General features: G+C 34.8%; 1 protein-coding gene across 3 annotated transcripts in view; it reads left to right on the plus strand.

Moving 5' to 3' along the window:
• RASA2 (RAS p21 protein activator 2) overlaps positions 1-14,481 on the plus strand; it is a 122,885-nt gene that overhangs the window by 32,557 nt on the left and 75,847 nt on the right. For all 3 annotated transcript variants that reach the window (XM_030329831.1, XM_030329829.1, XM_030329830.1), the window contains exons 3-4: positions 851-954; positions 10,085-10,179. In XM_030329831.1, coding sequence (XP_030185691.1) covers positions 851-954; positions 10,085-10,179 — 199 coding nt within the window. The remainder of the gene's footprint in view (positions 1-850; positions 955-10,084; positions 10,180-14,481) is intronic.

Below are 14,481 nucleotides of genomic sequence, written 5' to 3' on the forward strand. Positions count from 1 at the left end.
TAAAAATGTTGTAGCAGCTTTCTTTTTAACAGCCCAAATTAGAAACAACTTGCATGACATGACTGGGAGAATAGATTGTGGAATATTCACGAAGGGAATATTATGCAGCAATTAAAACACATGAGCAAAATGGAAAAATCTCAGTTGTTAAGCTGAGTGAGAGAAGCTAGACACAAGAGTACATACTATTTAATTCTATTTATATGGGATTCTTTGACAGATCTGTATAATAGAAATCAGATCACTGGTTGCCTGTGTCAGGTGTGGTGGGATAACTGCAGAGGAGTATACAGAAACCTTCTGGGAGACAGAAGTGTTACTACGTGTTGACTGGGATGGAGATGACACAGGTTTATAAATTTGTCAAATCATTAACCTCTGTACTTTAAATTGGATTTCATTATATGTAATGTATAACTTAAGTTGATTCAAAATAACCCATTGTAATTTCTTAAGTATATTTTAAAATAATACTTTTCAAAACATTATCCTTTTGTGTTGTCAATTGTGATTAATAAAGCTATACGTATTTCTGAGATGATGATGTTGTGAAGGACACTCTCCTCAGCTCATTGTGTCCACTTGAGGTGGACATGACCCTAGGCAATAATTGGGTCTTCTGTCCATAGGACTTCTGAAAAGCTGTTCAGAGCTCAGCCTAGCAATTGAGGTCCTCTCAGAGTTCAGTTTGGTTTGTATAAGGTTTAGTTGGAACTTAGCATAGAGAATAATTTTGGGCTTTTGAAGCTTTTCCCTATGATGTTTTAGTCTGTAATTTATTTTATTGAAAATACTGTTTGAGGACTCTGTCAAATTTAAATTTAATGAGCTTTTCCCCCTTTCTCTCTAGCCCATTTTTCAGTGAAGAATTTTACTTTGAGATTCCAAGAACTTTCCAGTATTTGTCTTTCTATGTTTATGATAAGAATGTTTTACAAAGAGACCTTCGTATAGGTATGTACTGTTCATAATTATCTTTAATCACAGTGTTGGTGTTTCTCTTAATTCTTTCTCTAAATATAAAGCATTGAAAACAACAAAATAATATATGTTCAATATTTGTAATCCTTTACTCTTCATGTTTGTTTGTGAATCTTATTTTTAATTTGTATGCTCAGTTTAGGTAATGCTTTGGAGGTGTCGTGACTGATCTCCCCCTAATCATGGTGTCATGTTTCCAAAGTACCTGTAGGGCCATTTTCGTTAGTATTCATTACACTTGTTCATCAGTTTTTTGTTTAGTATCTTGTCTAATAGGGTATTTATGAAGGTAAAGACCATCACTCACAGAGTGCCTTACATTTAGTAAAAGCTTGGTATTTGCTGAATGGTTCAAAGAATGTTTTTATACAAAGATCGCAGTATTTGATCTCCCAAAGAACATTTATTTTTGAAGCTTTTTTAATAGAAGTAATAATTTGCTTTAATGTAGACGTATGTTTTCTCTCTGGCTCTATTGGTGACCATGAACTCTATTTCTTAAATAATTGTCTAAGGCTGGGGTATGCTCTGTGGGCATGGAGTAGAACAAAGCTAAATGGACATGTATGTGTCAGATTCATGATCTTTGTACCATTGTCTGTATTTTAATAACAGGTAGAGGTCTGTAATTTGCATGTATTATCCTCTTGCTTTTTAGTATTGTGAATTTCGTCATTTCCATTTCTCCTTTCTGATTGGAAATATGCTCAAGTCTTCTACAGTTTAAATGGTTAATTTGACTTTTTTTAAATGATTTATTTGACTTTGTCCTCTCTTAACTACCATCTAATGTGTTTCCGCTTTTGCTGTTGAACTTCTTAACAAATGGTTTGTATCCTTCTGCTTACTGCTACTTTGTTTTTAAATCTTTGTAATCTGGCTTCTATATTTTCCTGACAAACCTTTTTTGAAGTTTGCTAGAATCCTTTTAGAGGAAATCAAATAACCTTTAAAAACAGTATATATATTTTTAATTCTAAAGCTATTACATGTTCTTAGTGATCAGTAGTGGCTGTGCACAGGAATAACTAGTTAATAATTTGTATATTTCTTCCCTTTATTTTCTGTATTTATATTATTACATTGCACTATTCAGTTTTTTCCTTTTTTCATCTAATGATCCTTTTCCCTTGTCATTAAGTGTTTTTTAAAATTATTTGTTAAATATCCTCTGTAAAGAAATACATTGTTTTAACCACCTCTTTGTTGGTGAACACTTATGTTTTCAGATTGTTGATTCTCTAAATGGTGTTGCTATGAGCTCCTGGGGCACCTGGGTGGCTCAGTTGGTTGAACATCCAACTCTTGATTTCAGCTTGGGTCACAATCTCAAGATTTGTGAGTTCGAGCCCTGCATCTGATTCTGTGCTGACAGTGCAGAGCCTGCTTCAGATTCTGTCTCTCTTCCTCTCTCCCTGCCCCTCCCCTGCTTGTGCTCTCTTACTCTCTCAAAATAAATAAATAGACTTAAAAAAAAATGGTGTTGGTATGAACATCCTTCTTGCATACATCTTAGTATGTCTCTTTTTCTTAGAATAAATTCCCAGAAGTGAAAATACTGGGTTAAAGGATATGAATATTTTTATTTATTTATTTTTAAAAGTTTATTTATTTACTTAGAGAGTGCATGCACATGCACAGGCAAAGGCATAAGCTGGTGGGGGGGGGTGTGGGTGCAGGGAGAGAAGGAGAGAGAGAATCCTAAGTAGGCTCCACACTGTCAGTACAGAGTCTGATGCTGGGCTTGATCCCACCTGAACCAAAATTAAGAGTTGGATGGTTAACTGACTGAGCCACCCAGGTGCCCCAAGATATGAATATTTTTAAAATTTCTTCTCTCTGTGTTTTTTACATTGGCCCCCAGAAATACTATGGTAATTTAAATTCCCCCAAACATGGCCTGGGCATAATCATTTCACCATATCATGGATATTCTTGGATATTAGCATTGAAAAAAGTTTCTCCCAATTTGATAGGTGAAAAATAATATTTTTTGACTTGTATTTTTTTGATTATCAATGAATTTGTTGAATTTTTTGTATGTTTATTAGTCTTTTATATTTTTCTTCTATAAACTAGTTTTTCATTGTCATGCCCATTTTTCATTTGGATGGATTTGTTTACTTTTATGTGTACTTATTTGTTAAATATGTTAACTTTTGTCAGCTGTACACATAACAAATACTTTTTCTTTGTCACAAAAGGCATTTTCATAGTGTTGAATCCTTATCTGCCTCTTTGTCATATTTGACTCTTTTTGATTGCTTTTTCACCTTGTTGAAAGCCAGAGAAAATACAGTTTGAGTTTAATGACTTTGTATTATCCTAGTTGTCTTTCTTCTTCTGAGTTCTTTATGTATATGCAGACTCTTTTCTTTCTAGCAGACCCCTGAGGTCCCATCCTCAATTCAGTGAAACCAACATTTACAAACACTTCTGTGTGGCATACAAAGAAGACAACTCAGGTTATTCCCAGGCTATCAGAGAGGCACACTTGTACTCTAATTCTAATTTATTGTAATTGGATCTGGGTTAGAGATATGAACAAAGTACTTGAGAACACAGACAACAGGTAATCTTGTTTGGTGGAGGATTAACAGACTACCTAAGTAGGAAAAGTAAGAAATTGCCAGGTTATAGGGATTCGCAGAATTAGAGGAGAAAAAACAAATCATGTTTGTGGTGTATCTACTGGAATATATAAATTACTTAGGAAGAGGGTGGTAGGAGTGAAACTGGGAATATAAATTGGGACCAAGTTGTGATGGACCCTAAAAACCGTGCTTAGAAGTTTGGACTTCATCCTATAGACAGTAATGTTGAACCTTTTAAGAATGAGAAAACTTTCAAAAAAAAAAAAAAAAAAGAAGAAAAACATTTTAAAAATTATATATGACTATGTATACATGAATACTTTTGTAGTTTAACAACTTTTTATGGCCTACAGCAGTAACTTCCAAAATACAAACTCAGTGTCTATGGATTACATATGTAAATGTATATATATGTATATATGTTCTTTTAAAGTATATATACACACACTTTACATATGTGATCTTTAGTTTATGGTTTAGAGTAGAGAAATTAGAGTCAGGGAGGCTATAATCAAATGAGATGCAAAGGGCAGTGGCAGTGGGAATGTGAATGAGTGCATGTACTTCACTGAAGAAGCTTCAAGTAGGGTTTAGGGGCTATAAGGGGATGAAGGATTGTGAGAAAGGAAAGTTAAAAATGGTATTGTTTCTATGGCCATCATTAACTGAGATAAAGAACACAGCAGGATGGGAAGAAGAAAGGATGACTTTGATTTCAAACAAGTTAAACTTGTATTACCTGGGAAACATCTTGGTGGACACTTTAGTTGACTGTTGGAAATACAGATCTGAAGCTTAGAGAGAAGGGCTTGAGATGCGAATTTGAGAGTCATTAGCATTAAGTGATACTTGAAGACTCTGCAGGAACCAATGAAATTGCCCTGGGAGCAGATAAGGAAAACGCAGGGAAAATGAGGCTTCAATGAAGATTGATAAAATTTATCAGGGATGTAGGAACAGAGATAGGAGAGATTCACATCTCAGAAGGCCAGGAGATCTTTTAATGTCAACAACTAGAGAGAGGCAGAGTAGGGTAAGGATTAGATAAAGGCTTTTGGTGGTTATGAGCGACCCTTGAGAGAGAGTGTCTCTCTATCATGTCTTTTTAAGAAAATTTTGTAATTTTCATTGTTTGCATATAATACTATAGTCATCATACATTATTTCATTGAAAGGCCTTTAGTTGAGGTTTATAATTACGATTTCCAAAAGTTCCCTGTGCTAAGTTTTTTTGTTTTTAAAGTAAAAGTCAATTGCACTTTTAAACAAAAAAATTTTACATAAATATCACTTCTTTGTGTAACAGTATCAGAAACCCATAACTTGGTGTGAGAACTTTTTTTTCAAATAATTTTATTTTTATTAAGACAAAATTTTTGCATTTAGTGGCAGTTTTTTTTCCTTTTACACATAGGAATTATTATTAAAGTAAACTCAGCATCATGTATGTACCTGTTAAAGTTGGAAAATGGTTTTCATTTATGAATCTTTAAATTTTTGTAGTTCAACATATTTTCTTTTGTCACTAACTCATAAAGTTCAGTCGTTGCCTTTTTTTTTTTTTTTTTTTAAGCACCGGGGAGACAGAGGGAGCACAAGGGGAGGTAGAAAATCTTAAGTAGGTTACATGCTCAGCGCAGGGCCTAACTTGGGGGCTCAACTCTGGAATCTTGACCCGAGCGGAAATCAAGAGTCTTACCGCACTGAGCCATCCAGGCACCCTGGGGTTGTTTTTGTTTGTTTGTTTGTTTGTTTTTTAAATTTCAGCTATTGAAAATTGAGTTTAATTATTTTATAATTCTTAGTTGCTAAGTTGTAGATTAAACAGTACTATAGCATTTTCAAATGAAATTTGAGCTAAAGTTGAAAGACCCATCTTTGAAACTTAAGAATTTCTGAGAATGTGCACTAACCAAGTACAGTTTTAAGACCTTGTTTGTTTTTTAATTGTGTAATACATGAATTTTTGTCTTTTTATAAAAAAATTTCAAATTGTAGTACTGCAAGTAATCCTAATTCATTTTGACCACTGACTCCCTCCCAGTCCCCTTCCCAGAAGTAATAACTGTTATCAACATGGGGCAAAATATTTTATGTTAGTCGTCTTCGTATGCCAGGTAGTTAGTACAAAAATTTGACTGTGAATTAAAAACTTGAGACCTAGGAACTTTGCTATAAAAAGATAGGAAGTTGCAAAGTTAAGGTTTTATTTTACTTTGTGATATATTGACGTAAGGTATAGTGTCCTCTCTTAAAAGGAGAGAAAAAAGATAAAAGTTTTATGTAAGAATGTATTTCCATTTCCAGTGAGAATTCTAATAGAAAAATAAAACATATATTTTATCTTATAGTGTGTATTTTCTGGGTGTTTTACTTTGAGGGGCATCTAGGCTGAAAAACTAAACTGTGGTTATCTGACCTAGGCAAGTTTTTTTTTTTCTTTCGCCTTGTTTCAGAACAGTATAAGAGAATTTCACTAGGCTATCAGAAACCTGAATTCATTCATGACTCTGTCACTTCCTGGCTGTGTGATCTTAAACACATCACTTTACCTTCTTAGGCCTGGCGTATCTATAAAATAAGTCTGAGTTTAAGATTGCTAAGGTCTTTTCCAACTTTTCAATTTGTAATTTCTGCTGGCATTTAGCTCTGAAGTCAAAATTGCCTAAGATGACACTTTCATATCTGTTTGCATAGGGTCTGTATCACTTATCTGTTGATACATAACAAACCATTCCAATACTTGGTGGCTAAATACATCAACTATATATTTGGTCATGATCCTCAGGGTTGTTAATTTGGGTTGAGCTCAACTGGTGGTTATTCCATTGGTCTCAACTGGGATCACTAATGTGCACTTATCCAGAAGATTGACTGGACTAAATGGCCTGACTCATATGTCTGGTGGCTGGTGCTGGCTGTTATCTGGGCCTTCCTTTCCATATGGTTTTGGGGTTTTAAGAGGGTAAGCCCTACTGCACAGGTGTTTAGTAAGATTCTACTTGCATCACATTTGCTGATGTCCCATTTGGCAAAAGCAAGTGACATGGCCAAACCAGAGTCTGTGCTGGAGAAGACCACACGATGGCATAGACCAAGGAAGAATGATTTTTGGGGACCATTAATATACCAGTCTACCATGGAGAACAAAATGTACCCTAAACTCTATACACTAGGGCATTAAAGTTTTGTGATTGAATTGCTGTTGTTGACTGTGTGCCAGAATTTGTTCAGTTTTCTGATCCATTTTCATCCTGTATAGACAGTCACAGTTGTCACTACTTATATCTGCTCTTTTCATCCATTTCTACTAGCGTCCATGTAGGAACAGGGCTATCAAGATTTGCCAGTTGGTGATCTGTATGAGGATGAAATTTCTAAGAATATGTTGTATCTAAAAATGGGGCCCAAATATAACACAGTTTTTACAAATGGCAAGAAAATGCTGTTTAGAAGTGGTGCTGGAAAGCTGAGAATACTTTTTTTTTTTTACTTTGAGACCAACAAAGATAGTTTCTGTGCCCACAGTTCCTTCATTTCTTTTTGTGTTTCCTCTCCTTGTCTTATTTTAAGGAACTAATACAGCATCTGGGGTGTGTGTGTGTGTGTGTGCGTGCGTGCGTGTGTGTGTGTGTGTGTGTGTGTGTGTGTTTGGTCTGAGCTTTTTCTGTCTATGAGTTTGTCAGGACAGTGGGGAAATGAAATAGTACCTTTAAATAATTTGTTGAGTAGTTTGTTCCTGGGAGGTTTTTTGTTTGTTTTTTTGAGGTTTGTGATTTCATGGCTACTAAAGTGATGAGTTAACTTTGCTCAAAATGGTGAACACTAAACTTGAGATAATCTTTGGGACCATTAGAGGCACAGAATTTTTACAACTAGTCAGAGAAGGGCTTCTCTCTCAGAAGACCAGAATCATTCAACTCTTTCATGGCAGTGAGTGCCAGGGATGCACAAGATATGCAGTAGAAGGAAGAAGGTACTTGCTTCTGGGAATTTTTACCTGTGAACTAAGAGAATTCTCATTTGGGAAGACACATGTGATAAAGATGGATACTCAGCGATCTGAGTAGAGTTCCTACTCTCTAGTTTTTAGAAGCATTACTAATTAAATAGATTTTGGTTAGCAGAGTCTGGAAATCATATCACCATTTAAAGCACAGTGGTATTGTGATTATTTGTTGAATGAGTAAATGAATCAGTTAAGCCAGTAAACTTCAAAATAAACTTTTTCAAAAACCTTATTTTCAAGTTGGGGGCTTGCTTTGGTGATACTTGTAAATATGAAAATATATACACACATGTATATTTGTGTATATATGCATAAATTATGTATAAAACTAAAAATCCTAGAAACTGTCTTATCAGGCCTTAACCAGGAATCTCTCAGCGAGTTACTGGATGGTGACTAAACTCTCTTAAAATTACATGCCAGATAATATCTGCATTTTTCTGGAAAGCGGACATAAATGGTGCATAGATACCAAGATTCTTAAAGGGGGAAATGAGTTGTTTTCAAAATGTAAGAACTTCAGCTACAGGATATATAGATCTATTTCTGTGTGTACGTGTGTGTGTGTGTGTGTGTGTATCAAACTGTTATACATTGCCTTAATGTTCATATCTGGAGTAGATTCATTGGTAAATGGAGCCACTTGATAGACTTTTGATAATCATAATCATTTGTGACATGCACTACTTAATACTTTGTCATAATTCTGTATCTTAAGCCATTCTTGGTATTATATTGATTTGCCAGGAATTTGCTATAATCCATAGGTGAAACATATCAAGAGATTTGTGTAATTTCTCTCTTAACCTAAACTTCTTCAACAGTGTAAAGAATATTTGAGTGCCTAAATTCTGTACTTGGCTTTTAATCAATATATCCAGTAGTGGAAGAATTTGTCTTCCCATCATTTTGTGTCTTAAATTTAACCAAAAAAAGCACTGAAATATATTATTTTCCTGGTGCTATTTCCTCAAGATTTGAATGAATTATAAATTCCATATATTCACAAGAAGATTTTGGCCTTTACATTAGACTTCATCCTATTTATTTATTTATTTATTTATTTATTTATTTTGTTTATTCATCCATCATCTAACTATTGTATGTATGTATGTATGTATGTATGTTTATTTATTTTGAGAGAGAGAAAGCATGAGCAGGGGAGGAGGGGCAGAGAGAGAGGAGGGAGAAAATCCCAAGCAGGCTCTGCACTAATAGTGCAGAGCCTGATGCGGGACTTGAGCTCATGAACCGTGAGATCATGACCTGAGTCAAAGTCAAGCGCTTAACTGACTGAACCACCACGCACCCCTGCAGTGGTTTTTAGTATATTCACAGATTTGTGCAACCATCACCACTACCTAATTCCAAATTTTTAAAGAAAGTTTTTTTGTGTTTTTTTTTTCTTGTCATACCTTTCCTTACCACTTGATACAGAACAATTGATAAATCCTGATAGAAAACTTTTTACTGTTTTCTAAAAGTTTTCAAATGTGGAACTAAAAGACCAAGATAGATCAGAAGAGAGCACAAAGTGTAATTAGGACACTTAAAGTGAAATTCTTACCTGATGAAAGAAAGTGAACTTTGACTTTAGTATATATTCTTTGTTGAAACTTTTGTGTAGAGTCTTGGAATAAATTGTCAGTTGTATGCAAAACTGGGTCTGCTTCTTAAAACTTGAATTGAGGAAGGAAATGCTTTGTACCAACATGGCAAATACTTCATTATAATAAGAACATTTCTGTTTCTTTCTCTCATACAACTTTGTTCATTGTACCGTATCTTTCTCTAAGAGGTAGAAACTCTTTAGGGAACTGCCCTGATTATTATTATTATTTATCATTGTTATTATTTTTTGGTATGCATTGAAGCAACATAAGCAGTGTTTATAATGTTTTGATAAAAGCAGATTTTAAAGAAAATTATTGTCTTAATCTGTAATTTTCAAGTCCGTTTTTAAAATTGTTAGTGATATATGGTATTCATCTTTTTCTCTTAATTGGAACTTGTGAACTCTTATTAAATGCAAATATGTCTGTCTAGATAGAACATACGGTTTATTCATAGTGTTAAAGGTTTGGGAGGATTAGTTTACACTGTCATTGTACATTGCTTTTTACATGCAATGAACTTTGGGTAAAAACATGAATCTATTGAGTAAGTACTAAAAAATTCATTTGCATGTAAATACAACTGAATTTTTGTCTAATCCCCTGATTCAAAATGACCCAGAAAAGGGTCTGCCAAGGGGCAGGGGGAACTGAGGCACTTTTTCATTCTTTAGGATATAGAAAACAACTTGACCAAAAATCTGTAATAGAATTTTAGAACCATTAAAGCAAAAGTTTAATGAGAAAAAAAAAGTGGATTTTTTAATATCAGTAGGTACAAATTATTTTAAAATATTTTCTAAAAGTATTACATATAATAGTGCTAATTTTTTTTAGCAGTGCTAATGATTATACAAAATATGTTTCTCTTACATTATTTCCTATAGGAAAAGTAGCCATCAAAAAAGAAGACTTATGTAACCACAGTGGCAAAGAAACTTGGTTTTTACTACAGCCTGTTGACTCCAATTCAGAGGTTCAGGTAAATACTAAGGCGTAAGTGGTATAAGAGATTGTCAGCATGCAGAAAGTGTGTGGAAAACAAACTATTCTAGTTTATACAGACAGCGCTATTACACATTATTTTAAATTCTGGGACCAAATATTATAGACCTTTAGGTAATATATAACTGGAAAGAAATGCCTTGCCTTGAATTCAAGAATAATGCGTGTGTGTGTGTGTGTGTGTGTGTGTGTGTGTGTGTGTGAGAGAGAGAGAGAGAGAGAGAGAGAGAGAGTGAGTGAGTTTGGGGAAGTTATGTTAGGGGGACATTTTTTCCTGTTTTAGTTCTTTTGTTCGAGTTGCAATGGCAAATTATTAATTTTTTTGGTTGGGAAATTTTTTTTAAGAGAAAAGCTACGTTAATTCTTACTTTGAAGAGAATCCCAGAAGTCTGTGATTTTATCTGTTTTGACCAGGATGTTGTTTATTCTCTTAATAAACTAGTCTTGGGAAAATATTCATTCAAAGCATGCCTGAGCCCACCTTGCAGAGCCTTTCATTCCCACACCCGCCCTTCCTGTTGTTCACCCTTCTTTTTATTTGGAAGGGTATTATTACCTTTTTAAAGCTCTTCTTTCCTCTTGCCAGAGTAAGAGTTCTTACAGATTCTATATGTGAGTAAAAATACATGTTTAGCCAAGTAGCTTAACTTTCTATTTCTTTCTGAAAAGTCTGAGTTTCTCTTAGAAATTGTTATTTCTATCTGAAGGGAATCCTTTTTTTGTAACCCTGTTTATTTATAAAATATGGTAAGGATTGTGAAACCATTTCCCGAGGACATACTGCAAGCAGAATTCTTCCTCTCCAGAAGAAGTTATAATTTGCCGCTGTGACTCAAACAGAAGTTTAAGACAAGAAAAAGTGCTTTACGTGCACCCACAGATATTTGCAAATAAAGTGCATGTGTCTCTATTTCCTCATAACCTCTCAAGCATTCTCTTTGATTAAATTCTCAAAAACTTAAGTATTTGTATATAAAACCCCTTCTTAAGTACAAAATATAATTGAAACTTTTCCTATTTTATTCACTCTACCTCATTTTAATGTTCTTTTCATTCTATTTGGCATTAACTGTTATTCAGATTCCAGTTAGCCACTATTGTATACCACACAGGTGGAAGACAGTGTGACAAAATGAAAAGGCTTTTGCACAAGAAGTCAGAAAATTTAGATCCTAATTTTCATATGTGGTTGCTTTACTGACCTTGAATTTTATTTCTATAAAATCGAAATAAAAGTTGCCCTGTTGATGCCTATGGTTGTGAGAATTAGGTGAAATATTTTTAACAGTGTTTTAAAAACTGTTAATTGCTACACAAATATAAAATACCTGTTTACCATCAGTCACTCAGGTGGCCATTTTCATAATATACCTTTACCAAAAGGCAGATATGAAAGTCTTAAAGTTTTTAATTTAAAACTATTAAAGCTTTTCCTTTTTAATAGTTTTAACAAAAAGTGAGACAAGAAAAGGCTTTGATAATTTGGTATAAAATGAAATTTGAGTTTTATATTAAAGATGTAATTTATTAAAATTCATTCTTATGGCCAGTATAAGTTTGCTAAAAGATCTAAGTCCCCCAACTCTCAAAAAGTAGAAATCTCTCTGGAATATGTAATTCTTGGAGATGGTATTAGAGATTAGTATTAGATAACAGGATTTAATTCAGTTGAGTGGATAAAACTCATCTCTGAATCATAAAATCCTGGAAATAGCATTTCATTGTTAGAGATAATGTCAACATTTTTTATTTGTTATGAATGATTTTCATGACCATGAGTTATTAACCTTTACAAGTTTTTTGCTTAAATGATAATTAGTAAGGTCCCTTTAAAATACTTTAGGGGCACCTGGGTGGCTCGGTCGGTTGAGTGTCCAACTTCAGCTCAGGTCGTGATCTCATGGTACGTGAGTTAGAGCCCTGCATCAGGCACTATGCTGACAGCTCAGAGGCTGGACCCTTCTTCAGATTCTGTGTCTCCCTCTCTCTGCCCCTCCCCTTCTCATGCTCTGTATCTCTCAAAAATGAATAAACATTTTTAAAAAATTTTAAACACACTTTAGATTTTTTTTTTTTGACATTTATTTTTGAGAGACGGAGGGAGACAGAGCATGAGCCGCGGAGGGGCAGAGAGAGAGGAGGCACAGAATCTGAGGCAGGCTGCAGGCTCTGAGCAGGCTCTCAGCACAGAGCCTGATGCAGGGCTCGAACCCACAAACTATAAGATCATGACCTGAGCCGAAGTCAGACGCTCAACCAACTGAGCCACCTAGGTGCCCCAAAATTTTAAACACATTTTAGAAAGAAGAGTACATTAGTGGCTGGTAGGATGTAGAACACCTTTCAGGTTAATATGGTACTATTGGAAATACTGTTGTTTGGCCCCAAAACTGATACAGGAATACTAAATTAACTTTGTGAGCCTAGAAAAGATAGAAGAGTAGCCTACGTTTCATACAAATCCTACTTTGTTAATAGATTTGTTCACTTGCATAAATTTTGTGGAATTTTACAAAATACCATGGAAATAAGAGCAGTTGATGGAGCCATCCCAAGAAGGAATGGTTTCAGTAGGGATTCCGCCTAGTAGTTACTGTTAGTGATTAGATGGTGTATCCCAAGCACAGTACTAAGTACTTAATATACATTTTCTCATTTAATCTTCAGAAAAGCATTATGAGATGTAGGTAGCCTTAATAACTCCATTGTACAAATATAGAAAATGGATTCATAGAGGTTAAATGACATCTCCAAAGTCATAGAACTATTAGGTGATGGAACCATGGTTCCAATAGAGATCTTGTCTGATTCTAAAAAAGCTTTCTTGCTTTTCACTATTTGTACTGTTGGGCATGAAAAGGCTTCAGCAGGTTATTAGGAGAGAACATCTGAGTATAAGGAACAGAAGCCTACTCAGATTAGCTTAAAGAAAAAGGGAGGGGCATTTGAAAGTTCGTAGGGAACTTCTTAGAGTATAATTACAGGAACTTTGGTATGGCCAGTGAGAGCTGGAAGTTGTCAGGCATTTACTTAAGAGGAGCTGCCTTTTAAGTGGAGATCAGGTTCTTACAATAATAATCTAGATACAGTTTACATAGTTAAAATTATTTTTCAAAAGATTTTAACTTCTCATAAAGTGCACTAAAATATTGGGTAGTTTGTTTTTGGTTGACTACTACATAAAATAGTTGGCTTGCATTCGGGACCATGGTGAATTAAAAATATGTATTGTATCTTTTTTTAACGTTTAGTTATTTTGAGAGAGTGTATGAACGTGAGTGGGGGAGGGGTAGAGAGAGGGTGGGAGAGAGAGGATCCCAAGCAGGCTCTGTTTTGTCAGTGTAGAGCCCATCGTGGACTCAATCCCATGAACGGCTGAGCCAAAATCAAGAGTTGGACACTTAACTGACCAAACCACCCAGGCGCCCCTGTATTGTATCTTTAAACTGTGGACTTTCACTCAGTGCAGCAGTAGATACTGCAAGGGGCACTTGGGAACTGAATCCACTGATTCATATTTTCTTATTCATATGCTCACTATGCTCGTTGAGTGTAAGTGCTCACTGTTTAGTGTTTTTTCCTTCCCTCTTATTTTGTAAAATGAATAGTTAATATTTCCTATCTTGTACTCTCATTTTAATACTATTCACTTTGCAAAATGAAAGGAACAAAACCCACTATTTAATGATGAGATTCCCTTGTATTCATTTTGTATATCTGATGAGATTACATGTTTCTCACTTCTCTTTCTCTCTAATCTCTTCCTGACAGCTAAAAAATGCCCACATCAGCCTGAGTTTACGTGACCCTACAACCCCTCACCTTCTAAGATCTGATTTAGTTCTCTGCCACAATTTAGAGCATTTGGCCCAACTTGGGTCATATGTCCACTGCATTCTAATTGGTATGATTGGGGCAAAGTTACTGTAAAGCAGTCTATTTTGGGACTTTGGGTAGGCATCTCCCCTAAGAAAGGGTTTGGGTGGAAGAAATTATTGGCATCTCTCCCTCAGAGGGGAAGATGTTTGTTTTCCCAGCTCTACCACTAATTGGCATTTGTACCCAAAACAGTTGCTAACCTGTTGTTGTCTGAGAATCTTCATCTGTGAAATGAGAACTTCATTGTATAGGATTCCCTTCAGTTCTGAAGTTGTAGGGAAGTAATATGCAGAAATGTAATTTAGCCTTCAAATGAAAAGATCCCAGTAGTAGTAAGATGGGTTTTATATCAAAACAGTTGAAAATTACAAAGAACACTAACCTCTTATTTTGGATTGTT

This window comes from Lynx canadensis, chromosome C2 (genome assembly GCF_007474595.2).
Source record: "Lynx canadensis isolate LIC74 chromosome C2, mLynCan4.pri.v2, whole genome shotgun sequence".
Lineage (NCBI taxonomy): Eukaryota > Metazoa > Chordata > Mammalia > Carnivora > Felidae > Lynx > Lynx canadensis.